This window comes from Megachile rotundata, chromosome 5, assembly GCF_050947335.1.
Source record: "Megachile rotundata isolate GNS110a chromosome 5, iyMegRotu1, whole genome shotgun sequence".
NCBI lineage: Eukaryota > Metazoa > Arthropoda > Insecta > Hymenoptera > Megachilidae > Megachile > Megachile rotundata.
In genome coordinates, this window is record NC_134987.1 from 20,070,257 (window position 1) to 20,091,610 (window position 21,354).

The window sequence follows — 21,354 nt, forward strand, 5'->3', positions numbered from 1 at the left end:
ACGAAATTATCCGACGGTGAAGCGAATCGTGGTTGCAGATGCATCGTCATGCATTCCACGTCGAACGAACGCGATGCACGTGTCACGAGACTGCTCCACTATTAAACGTATTCCGTGTTGATGCATCTGCTTCCATGGCGTAGACAATTTCCTCTTAACGGTGTTTACACGGAATAGAAATGTCATGGTACTGGATGAATGGTGCTCCAACGTTGACTTCTGCCAAAGTTACGCCGAGATGATTATCCTATCTAATTGATTACTCGAAGATCAAAAGGCTCATTAATTTGATAGTTTATTACCTCGTGTATTAACCTCTTTGTCGTTATTAGCGTCTTTAGGTACCCGAAACGTTCTCGACGTTTCTTCGGATTTCTCTAAATTTTGTACAGGACCTTTAGGTACCCCTAAATCAGAGCTTATCTGCGTTTTCGTAAACACCTTAAACGAATTTTTAAACGGCTTAACTCTTAATCGGTCAGTTTTTGAACTTTTTCAATAAAAAACGTGTAAATAATTCATGACCATTGTCTACCCATGGCTTTCCCCTTTAGAAGTGTTCCCATTTTTTTGCAAAGAAGGAAGAAAGTTTCGAGTACCGTCCGAAGTAGAGGCCAATAACTCGAAGTCTAAGAGGAGTTTTAATATGATTTCCTAACAACAGTAGAGGAAATTGAGTTTTTCAAGTGCATCTTCGATACGGTCGGAAAAGTTCGTGATTTGTCTGTGGTTCGTCCCCCCCTTTGTCCAGTTCGGCTCAAATTTTTTCCCCTTTCTTTCTTCCTTTTCCGACGAGATTTCCCGACGCACAATGGAGCTTCTCTTCACGAGGGAATATTCGTTTGGCGCGATGGTCATTTAAAGAAAAAATCTCTTTCGTTCCTTTCACCGAAAAGTTCTTCCATAGCTTGTTTCTCGAAATGGATCACATTTTTGTTACATCGATGAAAATTTTAACGCCACTCCCTGTCTATCCGAGAGAGGATACGAACGAATGGAGGAACACAAGTAACGATAAATGGCTACTCCAATTATTTCACCGGTGCTGCTGCTGGATATTCATTACCTAAACTATACGAGCTCAGATTTCGAATCACATAAATTTCACAAAGTGCATTTAGAAGCGAAGTGGATCCAATGCGTCGAGTGCCTGTGGAATTACCGTCAGCATTATCGGTGCAATCTTTTTACTTGTATATTCGGAAAATGAAGAACTTCCGACCGTTCTATAAATTTCAAACTTAAACTCGTACATTTACGACTCTTTCCTGTCAGTCATAATAACCAAAGACTAACCATTTCTTTTGGATAAGTAAACTTTGTCTATCAATTGCTCCTAACTCAGGAGCGATATAAAGGTATAATTTAACCTAGGACAATTTATAATCGGTGATTACTGCTCGCTACTCATTTCGGCGAACATGTTCGGAAACTCGAAACATGCCAGCTTCATGCTGGTAGCTGCAGAACCGTTCTCTCTCGAATGCATTGTTCATCGAATGTTGGCAAGAATGTTCGGAAGAAACGAAGCGGCCGTTCGGAATTCCAGGAAGATCTTTCGGCATGGACGCGCGTGTCGGAGCATACGGAACATTGGCGCGTTTTGGCGCGTGTTGGCGCGGCTTGTGCGCGGCGCAAAGAGGACTCGAGCGTCGGAGGGCATAATTGAATCTCACGGTGGCGGGCCTGGGCTGTTAGCGGTGGCGTGCGGCCATAATGAGCAACCGGATGTTTTGCGGACATGGGAACGGCACGGAACGATATAGAACGGAAGCGACCGTCTGAGAGGAATTACCACAGGAACCGCCTCGTTGCGGAACAGACCCAACTGCAGACACATAGAAGGGACAATTTATCGCGCGCAATTAAACCAATCTTCGAAACTAGGCCATCCTCGCGTACCTAAGGTTACATAAGAAGCACGAATCTGTTTAGTCGGACACCGGTTAACGGATATGATCGTTTTGTCCTTTGACCTGCCCTCTTTCGTTCGTGTTCCGCACACGCTGTACATAACAATACAATTTACCGTTTAGACTCACTTTATTTTTTAAACTTTAATGCGTTGCCATTGTGGTCAACGGTGACCGGTACTACAAATCCAGTTAAATTAATTACTTGCAGGAAAAACAAGCGGACTCTTAATGTTCCGACAATGACATAGGCTAACGGATTAAAAGATGAAATCGGAAGATTAGATACCCGTGTTCTTAATAACCTGTGTCATAGTATGCGTGACTGCACATATTTGTTTTCGCTGTAACAGTGAACGCGTTAAACTGAATTATTATTTTAAAGAGATGTAGAGAAATATTTCGTGCTACCAGTCAGCGTAGGTAACAATGAGTATTTTTGCCATCGGCATTTTGTTTACCGTAGCATAACGACGAAAAATAGAAAAAATGGAAAGTAATGAAAGAAACTACGTTTAACTTCCCATCAACAATACGCAATTGCAGTTCCGGTTTGAAATTCCAAAGACCTGCAGTGTCAGAGGATGCGACAACGGGCTAAAGTAATTGAATCCAGTACGCTATTTTTGCGAACAACGAGCGTCTGTTAACGCGAACAATGCGAGGAATTTTGTCCCCGAAAATACGATGGTATTCGAACGATGCAGAGAAGCGGAACGTGAACAATTTTTCCGTCGATTTCATCGATATCGTTCAAAACGTGAAAAAATTTCATTTTTCTGATACCGTGAAAGTACATAATTGTCTGGACGAAGACTTAAATAAAAAATGACTTGGAGCACACTTTGTACGAGGAAATTGTTACATTTATTTAAAACGACCTTTCTCCCGAAGTACCTCTAATTAACGCTAATTAGTTTTAAATTGCGTTACCAGCGAATCCGTTTAATCGAGTGGAAAATGAGTGAATCGCGTTCTTGAAAGAAACGAATGAATCACGTGAGAAAATCGCATGTAAATTCTAAAAGTAACATGATATCGTCGAACTAGTAAGAACGAAAATGTTTCGTCGAAATATTTAACGTTTAAATAATTCCGATATTTCCCGCTTTTGTGTCCAATTATATGAATAAGTCGTTTTGGAATTTTCACTGGCGGGCATTCGTGGAATTAAATTTTAACGATGTTACGGACTAAAAATACGAATACCCTGCGGGAACAATTTATTGTTCGAATCGAATTATTTTCTTGTATCTATTATTCTACGTTTTAAGCGGTAATTTGTTACAATTTAATTACAAAATTCACCTGGAAGCTTAGCTCGTATGCACCGACCAAATTTCGACTAAATACCTTTAGATTTCTCTTCGGTATTTGCTTTCGTATTATCTCGACCCACCTCGAAATAAATTACATTTTAATGAAATGTAAAACTGCTAACGGGTTATTGTAAAGATGAGTCTGTTCAAAGCGCTCTGTACGTCTAATAAATAAAGGTGCGACGAGTGCAAAGTGCGAGCAGGAAATTCCTGCAGTGAAAGTTCCCGCTATTGCATCGTTTTTTCCAAGAAACAAAGATTGGCTATTGCAGATGCAACGTGCCATTTCGATGCGACCATAAATATCGAAAGTGTCGTTCGCTATTCGTATCCAACGTTTCTCTCCAGTTTCCAAGAAAAGTCGAAATTAACCCGTAATGGGAACTGATGGAAGCTATTAATTCTCTCGCAATTTATCTGACGGCTGAAGCAATTGTACTCAGAATTCGTAAATAATGTTTAACTACGTTAAATTATTTTCAATTTATCCAGTGTATTTTGTCTGGAATTAGAAACTGATTCTTTCCTTCATTTATCTTGCTCCCACAATCTCGTTCGAGGCTATATAGCGAGACTCTGATACAATTAGAAATAAGAAACGAAAATATTTTATATGCTTCTGCAAATATTTTGGTATAAATATTGAAGATGCAAGATCGACATTTAATCCCATGAATCGTTTGATTTATAGCGTCCGGATCAGGATCAGTGATTGGCAGGGATCCGCTTCCACCGAGAGCCGTCAGCACGTCGCAGTTGGTTCAGAGAACACAAACGCAACCACCGACCACGGTGTCCACCCTCCCATTGTCAAGAAATAACGCTTCGCACAGACAACCGTTGCCTCTTCAACAATCCACCCCTCAATCAGTCAGACAATCGGAGAACGATATGGCTGTAAATTCGCAACTCTTGCGAGCAGCCAGCAGCGGCGATATTGGAACCAATTCTATGATGTACGAGCAACATTCTATTCTATTCGTTCATCTTCAGTTTTCATGTTTTTTTTTCGAAATTGGTTATTTGAATTTTTATAAACTTGAAGAGTTCATTGTCAGAATCCATAAAAGTGAGAAAGTTAAAACAGACGGAAATATCTTAATACTTAAATCGCAGGATAAACAGCAACGAAGGAAAAGATCTGAGGTTAACGTCTCCCGGGGGTCATTCCACTCAACGATTGATCAGTCCAGCAGGAGCCTTAAGGGTTGTTTCTTTGAACGACCATCGAGTTTCCAGTCCTAGTGACAGCGATATACGAATTCATAGTCCAAGTAAGTATACATTTTCTATTTACTATTTCTCTTTCTATGTCTTCTGTATTATGGCTTACATTGTTTTTGAAACATCCTGTATAACCCAAATTTCAGAAATTATCTCATATAAAATAAATGTAACGCGATACGTACTACTATCGATGTATCATTATTGCGCGAATGATGGGAATATCGTTTCTCGGACGTAATATTACAGAGATAGTCCTTAAGCAGTTGATACCTGGTATAAAATTAATAACACAACTTTCTCGTAACTCGACTACCGTTATAACTACTTTATAATTAGGTACAAAGTTCTGAGGACACAATAAAGAGCAGATACTTTGCAGAGATTTAGCGATAAACCTCGATTTTATTAGCAGGATACAAATTTCACGGATTATGAATTCATCCTCGAATCACGTTGTATGCAGTCTGTATTGGTTACATTGTAATACTTATCGTAATATCATGATAACGGGAAGAGAATACATTATTGAACAAACATTAGCGGGGATAGCCGATGCTCGAATCTGAATAGCGGTTAAGCGATATCGAGCCAATATTTGCTTCATACCAGATTCTTGTCTGGGTCAGTGCTGCGAATATTAAGTACCGTTTCCTACATTTCTATCCAGCTCGGTTTTAGGAGATCGTAGAGTACACTATTTCCCGTGCGATTAAGTAGAAAGTTAATCTCATATCTTATCTCTGATATTTCCACGATACTTCTCTTTTCTTGAGAAACATACAAAGCACTTCTCTATCAAGTTTCTACGTTTCCACGACTTACTGATTCCACGTTTGACGATATCAACGAATGTCATTGAAGTTCTATTCAAAAAATATTTCTCCATCTGTCGACGCGATTTCTAACAGAAACAATAAAATAGGAAATGTAATTGCTTCGACGATAGTGTAATATCAAGAGACCGCAAGATATTCAATTTCAATGCAACATAAGATTTATTTCCATCCGTACACAACGCGAACCGCAATTCTAATAATTACATTGTTTCAAACTCTGTTCTTGACAGGTGTCAACGAGAAAGCTTGTTTAATCGATACTCGCGGTCATTTAATTATTTCCAGAGATTGTACTCATGAAATTCGATGACAAGAAAAATTCTTAAGATAGCTGATTCTCATCCTTAGCTTCATAGTTCAAAGGCTTCGCTGCGAGTTCTAATAAAAGCAAAAATTCTCGACATTCGATGAAACCAACTAAAATCTCCTATTATTTTTCGAAGAATTTCGAAGCCTATCATCGTTGTCTGGTTCACAGTTGAAAGGAACATGGTCAGCCCGATCGGTAGGGAAGTGGATCGTGGCGGGGGTACAGCTGCGAGGCAGAATCAACGTGTATGGGAGTGCAACGAATTGCTGCATAAAAGGGTGAGTGAAAGACAGTGTTTAGCGCAACGGAAACCTTCGAGTTGATTGGCATGGCGAAGCATGGAAAGAGAAAGGAATCTAACGTGAACCGACTCGGCTTCAGCTGATTAGCCGCTTTTTTCTCACACTATCCCTACCGTTTCCCTCACCTGTTTATTTCTTTACTCTTCGTTTAGAGTCGCTCTCGAAAATCATCGTACACTCCGCCAAAAGTCATCTCAATTCGAATAAATGATTTACAACAAAATTTCTTTTGTTTTACGCTTCTTTCAAAATAATTTTTGTGGACATTCGACGCGCTAGCATAGGATATCGTTCGTTTTATCGAAACGAATACTTTTCGGAGGATGTACAACTTTTGCGAGCGACTGTATGTATGCACACAGAAACGTACACGGTATTAGTGTCACTTTACAAGCAGAAGCAAGCAAGCACGTTCACATACGATTTGCGAGTGTTTTTTTTGCGAGTGTTTTGTAGTCCGCATTATCGTCCTAGCATGTAAATTCCATTAGTCCAATTAATTGATACGTTTCCCCGGGCGAGCTGGCAAGTTCGTACCCACGACACCCATCGCTCTAACGAGATTAATTGCGAACGAAGTGCAGCGTTCCGTTCGAGATGATCGGCACTGAACAAATTCATTCGTCGCTGTTCTCGCTTTTCCGTTAGGCTAACTTCTTTTAGCCGCGGAAGCTGATAGTTGGTCACCTCGTTGCGACCGGTAGTTGATTCCGAATTATTCCCTAACAATTATTTCCTAACAATTTGTTTTTCTAGTAACTGGTGTGATGTTTAAAGATTAAAATAGAAAACGTAAATTTTTACAATTTTTTCAACAACTTCCCTAAAAGGTAGAACGTAAATCGTAAGCTCACTGTAATATTCCAGAGTTACTACGCACTATGCATCGTTAAATTGCTACTTTATGTTATGTGACCTCGAATTAGATCGCAACGCGTGGAATAGTAAAGCGTGAAATCGTCGCGTGTCAAATCACTCTTCGAATTGGCACGCATTAGGTCACGAGTGCTTTAAATCGCCACACGTTGGATTACGCGTTACATTGCTATTCGTTAGATCACCAGAGGCTGAATAGCAAAGAGTAATATCTCCATGCACCAAACTGTCCCTTGTGTCGTAAAGCGTTTGGTACAAATCAAACATAATTCATGATAATTTTGATGCATTAGCGAGTGGTAGATTTTCCTTAGGGAAGTCTATCACGCTTTGTGTGCTTAGTTCTAAGCCGAAACTGTTAACGACATCAACAAGGTAGAAGCAGAGAAGCTGCTTTTCGTTTGATCACGTACTTCGAGTTGTAAGTTCGATCGTTGGCAGAAAGAGAAAAGTATCATCGAGTAGAAGAAGTAGATTAAAGGGCGCGAACAAAGTGTCCTACAAGAAAAGATGTTCATAATGGAAAATAACAAGGTACGTGCTCGAAGGAATCTGTAAATCGTATTCAAATTTACGAATACACGTTCATGTTTCCCTTTGCACAACTATTGGTTCGATGTTCTCGACTCGACGGCCAACCGCGAGGCGGAACGGAGCGGACAGACGATTCAACCGCGTCCGTTTGAAGCTGAGTTTCCAGGCATTTTCATTAGCGGCAGGCACGGACCTGCTTGTCGCGGAAATTCATTAGCATAAACGAGCTAGAGAGAGAGAGCGAGAAAGGGAAAGAGACGAGGAGAGAGGCGAGAGAGACGGAAAGAGAAGTAATACGCATCTTTTATTGCAAACGTGTGTGCAGATAGACCTCGAGCGAGTTGGAAATTTCATCAGTTCCAATTAATACTGTTCTACGCTGGCGGCGGGCTTCTCCCAACGTAATTGCGTTTCAAGACTTGCGTTTCTACTCTGTTACAATTGTCGTACTACTGACAATGCTACAACGGTTGATTTTAATTAGAAGGTGCAACGGGAAAACAAGAGAAAAATTTACCTGTGCTGAACTCGGAAAAACTCTTTTACTTAAACCGTTCGGTGTTTGCAACTGTTTTATTAGGATCCTTTTCGTCGGAGCACGCTTTTATGCGTTTTGAAATACAAACGCTTTTTGATCGAACGACCTGCAGTCAGCTTTAGTAACAAAAGTTTCACAGACAAATTAGTCTTGAAAATATTCGCGAGAGAAAATTTTATTCTTCATTCTTTTGATATTCGAAACCCAATATCAATGATAATAAAGTACGAAGCACCTGGGCACATCGTTAGTTCAGAACGTAAACTTGGCACAGATACACGAATCGGTTCCATATCGATCTCGCAAGAAGAAAGGTCCACAATTACGTCGAAACATCGTAATCGAACCTTTCCACGAATCTAACGTCTACCCGAAGAATTCCGTAACAGCGTTTTGTGTTCAGCAAGTCCTTTCGAGCCGTTCCTTTATCTAGAAACTGGCAGGATATAGTCCAGCGAGATAGTAACGACACAAGTGTCGTCCTCCTGCTGCCGTTACCTACACCATGCAGAGAATGGTCGAAAAGGAACAGCACGAGCCGAAGAAGAAGAGAAAGGGGAACGGCAAGAACAGGCTAACAGAGGGTCGAGAAGGAAAGAGGATTAGAGAGCCGAGGGCCAGGGTCGATCCTGCATACGGTCAGCGATGGTCAGCGACGGTCAGCAAGGGCACCGTGCCAGCCAACTGCAGACGGACCTTAAGCTGCCCTCACAATGGATCCCGTCTTGAAAAGCGTGTCTAGACGATCTGTACTTCCTTTGTTAAATACCGAAGGAACGTCTCTTTGGTTTTAAGCATCCTTTCTCTAGCTACCTTCAAGAGGTGGATCGAAATTGATACCCTCCGAAAAGATCGAACTTGTTTGTCGAAGGACATCCTTGCGGACGTTGTTGACCTCCTAATAATTTGATTCCGAAAATCTACAATGTATTCTACGTCTCCATAAACGGTCTTTATTTTAAAAATGTACCTATTAAGCCAGCAGAATTAATATCTCGAAAAAATGGAGTGGCGCAGGATGGACAGCGACCGAATATTTGATGTCTACAAAAATCAACAAACAGTTTTGTAAGTTTTAGCAGCAACGGACATACGTAAATATGAACGCGTACCACTGTGGTGGATTGAACGAAATGTAACTTTCACTCGGGTAAACTAGTACAACCGTTACTGTTTATCGAAATAGTTTCCATTTTACTTGTATACGAATAAAAGGAAGCTTGAAATCTCCCGAAAAGTTTTGGTGCAAGTTTCCGGTTAAGGTACTCGTTACGTGAAATAAGATCGTTTTGGAAAGACACTCGAAAACGGAGGTAGCAGCGAGAGACGATTCTTCGAACCGTTAAAAGCCTCGAAGTCCCGAGAACCTTTAAAAGTCTCGAAACTCGGGAAAGTCTTAATCTTGATAGCGTTTGAAGATGTGTACGCGGAGAGAAGAAGCTTTTCGAGTTCAGGAAGAATCGAAAATCTCGGTTGCCTTGAAACGATTCACCGTACATCGTCTATCGATCGAGAAAAAGGTTTTAAAATGCTTTCTATTTGATTGAAGATATCCGATGAAATACAAAAAATTGATTGAAAAGTGGCAATTTTTCACCGGCCAAAACTTTCTCCACTCGTTGATTGAAATATAATAAAAAGAGATATTTGGAATTCTCTGTTCCGTTTTATTTGAAATCCCGATATGAAGTCGTCGATTTAATAAATTTCAACGCGTTGCAGTACCTATATTGTAGTTCGATTAATGCCATGTATAAAAATATTCGATTTTTTGAACGTAAAGGGTTGTACACAGAGTTCCGGCGAAGCTGAACCAAGGAGTAGAGAGACAGAGAGACCAGAGTGGTCGAGGCGAAGCCAGCCAGATCTCCAGGCGTACACAAAACATACAAAACGATAGGTCGACGAGCAAGGAACCACGGTGCATGCCGGGTACTGTAGGAGTCGGTGAACAAGCGGACCGATCAGACCGGGCATGACGCCAGTCTTACAAAGTCTTTCTTCCACTTTCGTTGGACGCTTGCTGCTACTATTTCTCGTTGTGTCGGTTCTGTGCTCGGGATTACGTGTATCGATATGAGTCTTTGTCGTCTCCGGTTTCGTTGTCGCGGTTGATCGTCCTCGATTGATCCTGCTTTAAAGGACTTGGATCATGGAAATAGCGGTCAGGACCTTTTGAGAAGAAGGTAGGAAGATACTACGCTCGGCGATTGTATAATTTCGAAAGATCATCGTGTTGGTTCGTTCGTTGCTACCCGGTGAATCCTCGATTTCGAGGATGTTCCTGGTACTTCTAGTGACATTTTCACTCTTAGAAGCCGCTAGGTGGTGTCGAATCTTCTTACTTCCTGTATGTTCTTTTTGATTCGCTGACCAGAGAAATATTTACGTGAAAGGTTGAAACGTTCTGGTTCATCGTGTTATACAGAGCGACAAGGAAGATCTTGTCCGATATGGTGTGTCAAAGATTTGATAGGGGTTTGATAAATCATTCAGGCTGTTCGAATCGTGATAATAAATGGTAATCGTCGACGAGTGGACTAGTAAGTGGATCAATGCTGAATGATTTTCGTCACTTATAACCCGCAACTCGTAAATAGATACTAGAATTTAATAATACCGTAGAGTAGACATCTGCATAACCGAAATGAAAGCATTTATTTTCGGTATCGTGTAATGTTTCTAACGCATAGAGTGCTGCATTCATACCCAATTATTCATCGACGCCATTCTTTTACTCTTTTCATTACTCACCATGCCAATCAAACTGAATCGCTTTTTAATAACCATAACATAGCGTAATGATAATAACCGACGTAAGTTCATCGAATCTGAAATTTATATGGTGAAATAATTCGGTGTTCAAATTATTAGATTATCATAGCAATGCACAAGTCACAATTACACGCGTATATAGTATTTATTTGTACCGTTACCGCTCAAAAGTTTTCAAAGATTAAAATAGCATCGATTCCGGTCGATTAAAAAAACGAATACGAGGTATATTTGATATTTGCAGAGCAAACAGTCGGTAACGCATTATTCGATTCACCGTGTAGATTTTTGGAAGTTCGTGTTGACCTAACCCAGGACATTTTACTTGCAACAACCTAACACTCGAAGTTTTCGCAACGGCTTCGTAACCGCATAGCTAACGTTGAGCAAACACTTTCGAGCGGTAAGGTACATCTTCACGCACCTCTTCATGCACAAATCATCGCCAAATCGATCATCCGAGAGAAAAATTTCCTCGCTTCGAGACTTTCGCAACTATTTTCAATCTCACTAAAGACGTGTTCCCACGGCGAAAAGTAGAGCCGTTGAAATCCTGGTAGCACGTAGCGAGACACGTAGCGTTTTTCAGAGGTTCGATCGATCACGCGCGACGTCGCCGAGAAGGAGAGACGAGAATTTGTCGCGTTCACACCGAATTGTTCGCCAACGAATTTCACGGGGATAATGGCGCGAGAAGGGCAGAGCTACGTACGGTGTTTTCTTTTGTTTCGTCTACGAAACCGTGTGTTCGCTAACGAAAGATTGCATGCCTCGACAGAGCAACGTCAGCGGCTGCAAACTGGCGCAACCCGGAACTCACGGACTGGTTCGCGTATCCGCCGGCGAACTACTCGGCAGGACCCACGAGGAGCTGGTGCTCCTGCTGATCCAGCTGCGACGGCAAAACGCCACCATCTACAAAGCGATGGAGACCTGCCACATGGAGATCGAGGCACAGGTCCGAAGACGTTTTTAGGAAATTATGTCGCCGGCTTGCTGCTGGATCAACCTTCGATTCCGACCGCACATCGATGGTGTCACGCTTCTCTCGTCGAGAAATATAATTACAAGCTCGAAGAAAATGCGGTAGAACTTCCTTTACGAGAAATTCGCTTCCTGCCTATTGGAAAGTCGAAACGAGTCTTTTGCGTCCGTACCGTGTCAACCTGTTCGTTGCACGACCGTCGAATAAAATAGTGGAAGTTCTGCCGCGTTCTAAATCAGTATGTCCATATTCACCGGCGAAACTTCTTTCGCGGGGTTTTATTTCCTAGTTTTCATTGCCATAAATTAAAAATTAATGCGTTCTCGTTCATAGAACTTTATCAGCTTCGACCGATTCTAAATTGGTCGTAGTTAAGCTTACGTTTAATCGAGGATCAATTAGAAACAATTGAATCGTACGATCGGTATTTTTAGATGTCGTGTCGAGTGAATCGTGTTCCGAGAATTCTGCGATTTAACGAAAGACAGATTTTATTAAGAGGACGTTTAAAAAATATCATAGTTCATCGCGAAGAACCGGTTTCAAGGACACGTCTCGAGTGAACGTCATTAGAATAGAAACCTTCCTCGAGAAGAGAATTCCGACAACGCTTTGTTCTCTCGTCTCTGTGTCGAACACCTCGCTTTTAGTGTGCCTTTAACGCCTAGTAGTCGATGTTTGAAGAGGTCAAAGTTCAAACGAATGAAAGTTTACCCTTTTCCTGAAAATCCATGTCACAGTGTTCTTCTTTTACGTTGCTTTCGACAAACAGATTGTTCATAGTTGTCTTCAATTCATCGAACTTGTACATATCAGGCATGGTTATTTTCGTCGTAATAGCATTCGCGTTAAAAAGAGAAGCAAGAAATCCTAAAATTTTTTATTTCTTTGTCAAACTATCGATATTTAACGAATTTTTGCGATGTCGAAGAGCAACGAATATATCGATATTTTTCTGTAAGGTGTACAATCTATTCGTCATTTACTCCTTTTCTCGTGTTGTAAGAATGCTGGTATTGATAGTTACGTTTGCACTTGATTTGTAATTTTCTTTTTCCTTGTATTTCACCGACACTGCACTTTTCGCTCGGGTTTATATTCTTCTGCCGCGTTGTCTGATCTTCGGATCAGACTTTTTCGATTATCTTCGAAAAGTAATATTCACGGATTACAATTCCGATCTGGCAAAGAAAAAGTATCGTTTTTCTGTGTGTTTGTTATATTTCTCGTTAAATGTTGTATCGATGAACGTTGCACCGATATTGGAGCACTTTTTTCTCAGGAAGCAGTGTAATCGTTAGGTTTTAAAGAGTGACGCAACCTTCGATAAAGAAATTTCTATGGTGCCGCGTTTAAAGTGGCGATCTTTTGTGACCCGCAGGCTAGATTGGCAGAGCTCGATACGCCGCGACGATTGGAGAATCTTCAGAAACTCGAGGAGCTGAAGAAACACCTGATGGATCTTGAAAAGCAGGTAACAGTCACTTTCCATTCTATAATCGGTTCTGGCGAAACTCGTGGATTTTCTACTCGTACCGTGTACTAAGGACAATAAAACATCGGCATCCAATTATGCTTCGAATATACGCGAGATGAATGAATATCTATCGAATGCTTTGTTTCGTTGGTCGAATTACTCGGAAATTTCAACGAACCACCGTCTTTTCTTCGGCTCGAAATTTCCCAAGGCGCTCGTCGGACCACTTAAAAGACAGCCGCGAAAGATCAACGTTCCCTTAAGCTAAAAGATAAATCCAGAGTGATGGGATTCGTTTCGACGTTTGGTTTCTCGGTATTTAATTATCCTGCCAGACTTGCTTGTTCGCGGAGATTTTTCGAGCTTGCGGTCCATTTAACTGAGAAACTTTGAAGTAAAACACCGGCTAGAAATTCAAAGTGACTCGTGTTTGCCAAGTACGAAAAGGGCAAGCCGTTGGTGAACCTCGTGGACAACATGGTGAAGTTGGGTTCCCTGTATAATCGCAACACTGCCAATGGGACCAGCAGTGTATCGGGTTCGCGACACGACCTGGCACACGACAACTCCAGGGATCATCGCTTGGAATTTAATCAGAAGGTGCAAGAACAACGTCTTCTGGCCGAGGAACGGAGGGACTGGGATCGACTGAGTCCTGATCATGGACAACTTCAGGTACGATTTTTAACTTAGTATTAGTATAACGATTTAGTCAAAAGCCTACCAATTCTCGATTTTATCGAGTCTCTGTTAATACGGGTGGTTCTCGATAAACGTCTTTAATATAAAACCCTCGAGGTCGATAGAATCGATACGCGCACTCGACTCGCGTGTATACATACGTCGGGGAACATCTGAGAAACCATCACGACCCTTCATGAATTTTACGGAGGGATAGGTTTAACAAAGGATGCAACCACTCGATGTCTGCTCACCCCCTATCCTTCGTTCGCGGTATCATTCGTCTTCCGGTAACAAATAGCAAAGAGAAGTTCTTATTTCTCGTACTTGGAGAAATTTGCTGTTCCACAGGGAACATAATCGATGGAAAAGACGGTTCATTACGGAGTACATCGACAGAAACTGGTGATCTGGTTAAAAATATATATCATAAATTATATATCCCGTCGTTCTTTCCCGGGCGTCCTCGGTGAAATAAATACAGTCTTTTTATTCGGATGCATGCTAGAAAATTACGTTGCATGAAAAAAGGCCGGAATAAATACGGTTTACATACCTCGAGATCCTGCATAACGGTGCATAATACTACGTGAAAATCAAAGAGAAAAGGGCTTTCCCCAGAGTACTAGGAAATTGCTAACCGAGAACGTTTGTACGTAGCATTGGATATAATTAAATCCTTTGTGTGATACATGGACACGCAATAAAACACGAAAGACGAAACAGTTATCAATGAAACGGTATTCAAAATGTTCCAAAACGTTGTACAGTGACTTGTTCGTGACAAAGCAGACAAAAACGTCCTTTGCCATTTTGCGATTTATGGCTTCATTCGATAACCTAGTTATTGTAAAAAGGGAAGGTGGTCGAAGACGGAATTTTTTCGAGTAAAATCGCGATACAAGACCAAGATCATTGTAGCGGAATCACGAATCCGGTTGAAACGCGACTCCTCCGTTGGAAGACAAGACTTCAAGGTTGATTCTCAACGCTGCTTATATGTCGTAGGCCAAGGTGCAGCAGCTCTACAAACTGGATCGTCTGCTGCAAGAGGAATCCGGAACACTTCATAGTCTTCAGCAAGACAAGGCGAGTAACGCTGCTCATTCTCCGCTTTCGTAGAGCCTCGTGGTATAGTTATTTCGTTTTTCCTTTAGGAAACTAATTTTTCTTAATATTAAACGGCAACTTGTTGCGACGAAAATGTTGACTCGGTCGCGCACAGTCAGCTTCGGTACGCGATTCTATAGGATAACGATGATGTACGTTTTGTGTTTTGCTTATGGAATGTTTGAATAAGCGACGTATAACGAATTATTGTGCAATATTGCAAACAGTGCAATTTTTCACGCAGTTTACTGGGTCATAATGCAATGTTTTATTACGTATTTATGTTGGGAATTTACGAAATTTGTTTCTTTAAAATTTCAATTCAGTGTCATATGCAAACATGCGCGAAAAATACGGAATACGTTCGTCTAACATTCGCTAAATACAGGTGTATCGATCTGGTCTATATTGAGAGCATCGATTTTTTCTCTTATTTAGATCGGCGTAAATAATTGGCAGTTTTACGTAAGGGGCCGCTTTCGTAAGGTCAGGTATTATATCATCGAGAAAGATCAGACTTACTATATTTACGCTTCTGAAATTGGCGTAAAAATATCGAGGATTTAATTTAGTCAAGTAGAAATATTCGCTTATAAATATTTCTTATAGAACGATTCCGCAACGAAGCAGCGATAAAATAGTATCGATTAATCGACGGAAAGCTTCCGCCTATTAAGAGGAAGGAAATTCCAATAAACACGGGCAATTGAACCGAAATTCGACCGACAAATTATTTTTATTTGGCGAATCGTAGTTGGTCGATGGCAACCGTACGCTCAGACGAATTGGAGACATTTTGTTCCAGCGAATTGAACTTTTCGAATTTCGAACAGGAGATTCTGGAGAAGGCTCTGGGCGGCCTACGACACAAGCTACAGGGCAGCAGGAGTAATCTGGCGGAAGCTGAGAGGTACAGGAAACAGCAGCTCCTATTGGAGAGAGAACTGAGCAGAGTGAGGGTGTTGCTCGCGCACAATTCCAAGGTAAAGAAGTCTAAAATAAGTTCGGTGACCTTTGAATCGATCGAAACAGCCGATCATTGAACTCTCTTACGCCGTAATGCGAAACCTTTTAACCTGTTAACCGGATCATTTCCAGAAAAAGTCATTTTCCTTCGATGCACGCGACAAAAATGAAAAACAAACGCGAATTGCTTCGTTCTATTCTCGATAAATATATCGCTACGTATATTTAGTCAAATACATATTCGCGAGAAGTTTGAAACAGATTGAAACGGATGAACTATCTCCTAACTCGAAATTACGATAATAGACGCATCTTTCGCGAACACCTTCCTCTGGTTCCCACGCATCACGAAACTTCAATCGGCTCAGCGAATTACCATTCAAACGGGGTGAACTCGATCGAAAAGTTTTTTTTCCTCAAGAATAGTTTCAACCTTTTATTCTTAAGGAACTTTCGAATGAAACGACTTGTTTCACCATCGACAGAACGTCTCCAAGTAATCAAGACTCTACGCGGAGATAAAATAAAGCGTAGAATAGATGAAAAAGTAACGAGCAGATAGTCTAAAAAAATGAACTTCGCTTACAGATCTTGAAAGAAGCTTTTCGATCCTTTGTATCGCAGAGAATCTACGATCGCGTTATTCGCTTTGCACGACTTTTTTGATAGAGCCTGTACGTTCGTTTTCCAAACACGCAACTTCGCCTGAACGAGTGATTAAATTATAAATTCATTGTTTCCAGGTAAAGCCGGTTTTCTTCCAGGTAAATCAATCAACCACCACAAAAATAGATTTTCCGTTCTGTTCGCTGTTCTGTTTCCCGTTTTCTTGTCCGTTAACAGCGTTTAAAATACCTCGAATGATTCCCCCGTTACATTTGATTCACAGAAACTCGAGGAAACGGTGGCGGAGAACGCTAGATTGGAACAGGATCTGGTTGTGTTGCGGCAGAAGCTTCAAGCATCGAGAAGGTATGCCGGAAACATGACTAGAGACACATCGGCCACTACTGGTCCTCTAGAAGTGGAATTAAGAAGGGTCCAGCAGCTAGTCGGTGATCTTCAGAGGCAACGAAAAGAACTGAGCGTTCAAGTCAGACAACTGACGGAAAAGTCTCACAGTTTGGTGCAACAGATTCGGCCTCAACCTTCTTCAGGTGAAGCTAGTTCTTATATTTCTTGCAACTTGCTGGAACGCGTTGTATAATGATTCTACCGTTGCAGCACCTCAAGTGCATCAGCCTAAAAAACGAACGCAAAATTCCTGGTTGGAAACCGATCTCGATTCCGGGATAACATTGGATCACGGTTTGGATTCCCCGTCGAGTCCGGCACTGTCCTCTTCGCCTCGTGGCAAACAGAACGGTGGACCGTATTTGCATTTTGGTTCCTCGACGCAGATTAAAGATTCGTCGCCAACGAGTCGTCAACAGAACCACCAAACGTTCTCTCAATCTTCGCAGAACCATATTTCGTCTCTGTCTCCGCAATTAAGGGAACAGATTCAACAGCATCAGTTAAAGCAACAACTCCTGAAAGATCAGATGCAAGGCAAAGGTAGTTTGATGCAAGCGAACGTTGCGCCATTGTATGTCAACACGGAGTCTAGAATTCAAGGTAAGAAACGGATTCGATCCTTTGCCGACTCTTCGGAGCGTGAAAAGGTATTATTCGAGTGTCTGGCACTGATCCCTTCCTTTCGTGTTCATTCATGGCACCTTTGACAATTTAACATGGTCTAATTTACGTAAATAGTTCTATGCGTTTAATACGCGTGTAAATTTACAGCACGAAATAGCTCCTCGGAAAATTGTTATTTATTAAAAGTGTATTCTATAAGAATGTCCAAAGACCGAACTTTGTCGTCCATTAACAACGGATTAATTCTGTCTTTTTCTTTCTAGGAAGGTGTGCGTGTCTGTGTGTATTAAGTTAATGTTCATTAATTTCAGAGAACAACAAGCACGAAGAACATCTAACTAATGGCACAGTCATTCCTCCGCCAGAGTATATTCCACCACCCCCACCGCCACCCTTGAATGAAGAGACGTTGCTAAACGACAATTACAGGCAAAATGAGGACAACAAGTTTGCAGGTAAGCGAAGTAACGCGAGTATTATTAACCCCTTTCTGTGAACCGAGTATTTCTCATCTTGATGCAAACACGGAATTGTATTCGTTTAACGTGTTTCTTAGGGTACTTCGAAACAAATAACGTACCTTGATACAGAATAATTCCATATGAAAATTAAAAAATTTGTGAAGCTTAACTTTTTATAACGTTAAGCAAATAAGCTTTATAAACAAGTGCTTCTGTACTGTTCAAGGTTTGATTCACAATCGCGAGAAACAAGAAATAAAAACGGTGAGAATCGTGAAACGGGAATCGGAAAGACGACAACGAGATCGAGGGGACAGGACTGGAAACATTGGAATTCCATTAACGAATGGGCTGCAAGCGCCTGGAGGTGCAAAAAGATTGTGCGACGACGATCTAGGAGGTTCTCAGAAGTTCGAGGTAATCTCTTCGAATTTTTCTAAATCGTCAGCATGTTTGAACTTTTCCTTTCGACAAAATATGTCGATATTTCGAATAATTTATCTTGACCTTTCTGGGTGACAAGAATTGCAACTACCTTTTTGGTTTAACCGATTGACCGACACCACGTCGCTTTGTCGATTTTATTCTATTCTATTCCCAATCGATTTATTTTTAGAAAGCTCAATTAGGAAAGGTCGTAGAAGAGTCTCCGATGATTCACGCTCAAAGCACAGTCCAGTTGACGGACTTGGACGACGTGCAGTTCCAAAGGAGCATGTCCTTACCGAGAGGTTTCGGTGGCCAGCGACAGCAACAACCGGAAATACATCAAGCACCGGTGGTACCTCCTCCCAGAAGCGACAGCATGCACGCTTTGAGAAGCATGCTTGCTCGGCGAAATAAAGTCAGAGTAAGTCGAGCAGAATAATCTTCTAATATTTCTCTACACGTTCTCGTACCGATGCGAAAATTGATCGAAGTGATCTATTGTCCATAAGCAGCTCGTGTAATCGGTTCCGCCGTTACCGACCTATACTATATCGAAGCAAAAGTAATTCGATATAAAATTACGAAAGGTTCGATTTCCACATTCTGCAATTCCATCCAGCACAAATATCGTATTACGTTTGATTATTATAAATTCTCGCATCGGTTCGAATCGCAACGACAAACATCGATGCATCTACCAGTCATAATTTTCTCATTTTGCTTTTTTTCATTAATTTCTATACCCTTCATCTCACGACGTTTTATTTTGTCCGCCATCTTACGAAAGTTCGAAAGTCAGGACGTCAGCTCGGACAGTACGTTGTCCCCGTACACGGACAGCCTCACCTCGAGTTCCCACGTGCCTATGAGTTCGCCGAACTATTCGACCAGTCCGTCTTACAGTCCCAGTCAACAGTCTTACCCTGGCCAACCGATCAGATCGAATCAGCAGGCTGCGTATTATCCGCAATACAGACATTACGAAAACCCGATGTCCGGAAGAGCGGAGAACTCTGAAGGCCCAGTGAGTCCAGAACTGTTGATGCCAAATAGTCCTAATGGTCAGGACAGAGCGTTCGGTTCGACATTGAACGTGAATGCTTCGAATTCGCCGCAGTTGTCGCCGGTGTTCAAAAGCGAGGCCGCGAAACAGATCATCAAGGAAATGACGGAGAAAAAGGTCGAGGGACCTAGACGAAGACAAATTCCGCGCGAGAAAAGACGACACTATACCGTGTCCAGTAGCAAACCTGTCCTCGACTTAGAAGACACCTTCTCAAAGATGGTATTCTTTTTTTTTGTTTTGGTTTTGGTTTCGTTTTGGTATTCGGTAATCGTTCTTCCGTTCTAATGTCCATTTATCATGGTTAGCTTCGTTGTCATTGTGCTGTCATCGTGGTTCGCGCGAATACTCGATGATCGTGGTAATCGATAATTGTGTTCTTCAGGGAATGGGTAGAGCAAGAGATGATTTAGATATGGAACGAGCGCTCAGGCCGAGGATTAACGCTCCTGATGTCGTCAGATCGACCTTGAGCCACAAGGAATTGAAATATAACGAGAGCACCATTGATCAGCTACTGGGGACTCCGAACAAAATCGTCATTCCTGAAAGATATATTCCTGAACAGGTATGAAACTTCGAAAGTATTGGTGATGTTGTATTAACATTTTGATGAAATATTTTGAATGTTATGCTTCAGACACCTGAGTTGACTGCTGAAGAACAGGAGCATCGATTGAAGAAGGCGGAAGCAATTAGGAAAATGCTGTCGGAAACGACCGTCACTGCGCCGGAAGGAAATGGTAATTTTGATCGAAGTTCATAAATAATATCTAGCTACAATTGTTTTACTGTCATTTGTTTCAGACGATAACATTAATATAGAGAAATCGGATAACTTGAAGAGAAAAGTAGTCGAAGAAAAACGACAGAGAGATCACATTCTCCAGTTGAATCAAATTCTAGCGAAACAAGTTATGGAGAAAAGCAAAATGGTAGCGGGTACGTTGAATTCTTCTGTCACGAATGATCGTCGAGATTATCGGTTCGATTCATTTTGCACGAATCTAAATAGCGTATAGTGGTGTGATAGCATGACCAATGTTTAGAGTGGACTTCTATGCCTTTACAGAAAACCTACGCTTGTAAAATTTCCCAGTTATTTTTTTATTTACCTGGTACCTCTTGTCGGAACTAGGAGAATGTCATCTGTTATTTCGAAATAATCACTTCCAAATTTTCGTTTAATCTATCGTATATAGTGTTATATTATGTATAATATTATGTGTTTAGAGGAATTAGAGTTTAGAACGTAGGTCTTAATCGTTCTCCAGTTCCAGCGTATAAAGTTCAGAGAGCTCACATTGGCATGCGTTATCGCGATTATTTTTTTATTTTAATTCTACGACTAATTTCATCGATGAAGCTCCAGCTGACTATAAAGTATACACTGACTCGCATATTTATTCACAGGAAACTGTATATTAATTTGTACAAAGTAAATGTATTTTATGTGACTCGATAGTACGTGCATAATTTAACTAGATGAACAAATATGTGAGCAATTGTCGATGTTTCATACGTAGTGAGTGTTGTTTGGATTGTTTGTGCTGTGTATAGGTAACCAGGCACACTGACTGACATGCTTTCTCCATCCTCCCATATAGGACACGCGCACCATATTATCGTTTTTCAGGTTTGTTTATATTTTTCTTTCATTTTTTTTTCCATTTTTCCTTCATACATTTCTTCCTCGAATAATATTCGTTTTAACGTCGTTCATAGATGCTACATGTTCGTTAGAGAATTAATTTCAAGTTACAGCTCATTTTGAATCTCTCAGCCATACGACTGGTGAGAATTTAGAGCGTAAAAGATATACGATGATGAAGTAATGCTAAATGAAAAAGATAAATAAGAAATAATTCTCCAACGAACGTCTCGCGTGAAATCGAAATTAATTTGTTTGAT

At 41.1% G+C, this 21,354-nt stretch overlaps 1 protein-coding gene across 17 annotated transcripts in view; it reads left to right on the plus strand.

Moving 5' to 3' along the window:
• The window catches only part of LOC100876690 (uncharacterized), a 123,905-nt gene that overhangs the window by 98,790 nt on the left and 3,761 nt on the right, over positions 1–21,354 (plus strand). For 11 of the 17 annotated variants that reach the window (XM_076531713.1, XM_076531719.1, XM_076531714.1 and 8 more), the window contains 18 exons: positions 3,924–4,188; positions 4,349–4,506; positions 5,774–5,883; positions 11,409–11,588; positions 12,997–13,089; positions 13,531–13,767; positions 14,782–14,862; positions 15,717–15,866; positions 16,593–16,613; positions 16,739–17,006; positions 17,074–17,466; positions 17,802–17,945; positions 18,178–18,368; positions 18,568–18,801; positions 19,168–19,665; positions 19,829–20,011; positions 20,084–20,186; positions 20,251–20,385. In XM_076531713.1, coding sequence (XP_076387828.1) covers positions 3,924–4,188; positions 4,349–4,506; positions 5,774–5,883; positions 11,409–11,588; positions 12,997–13,089; positions 13,531–13,767; positions 14,782–14,862; positions 15,717–15,866; positions 16,593–16,613; positions 16,739–17,006; positions 17,074–17,466; positions 17,802–17,945; positions 18,178–18,368; positions 18,568–18,801; positions 19,168–19,665; positions 19,829–20,011; positions 20,084–20,186; positions 20,251–20,385 — 3,444 coding nt within the window. The other 6 variants (XR_013038165.1, XM_076531710.1, XM_076531711.1 and 3 more) reach the window with 6 other exon arrangements.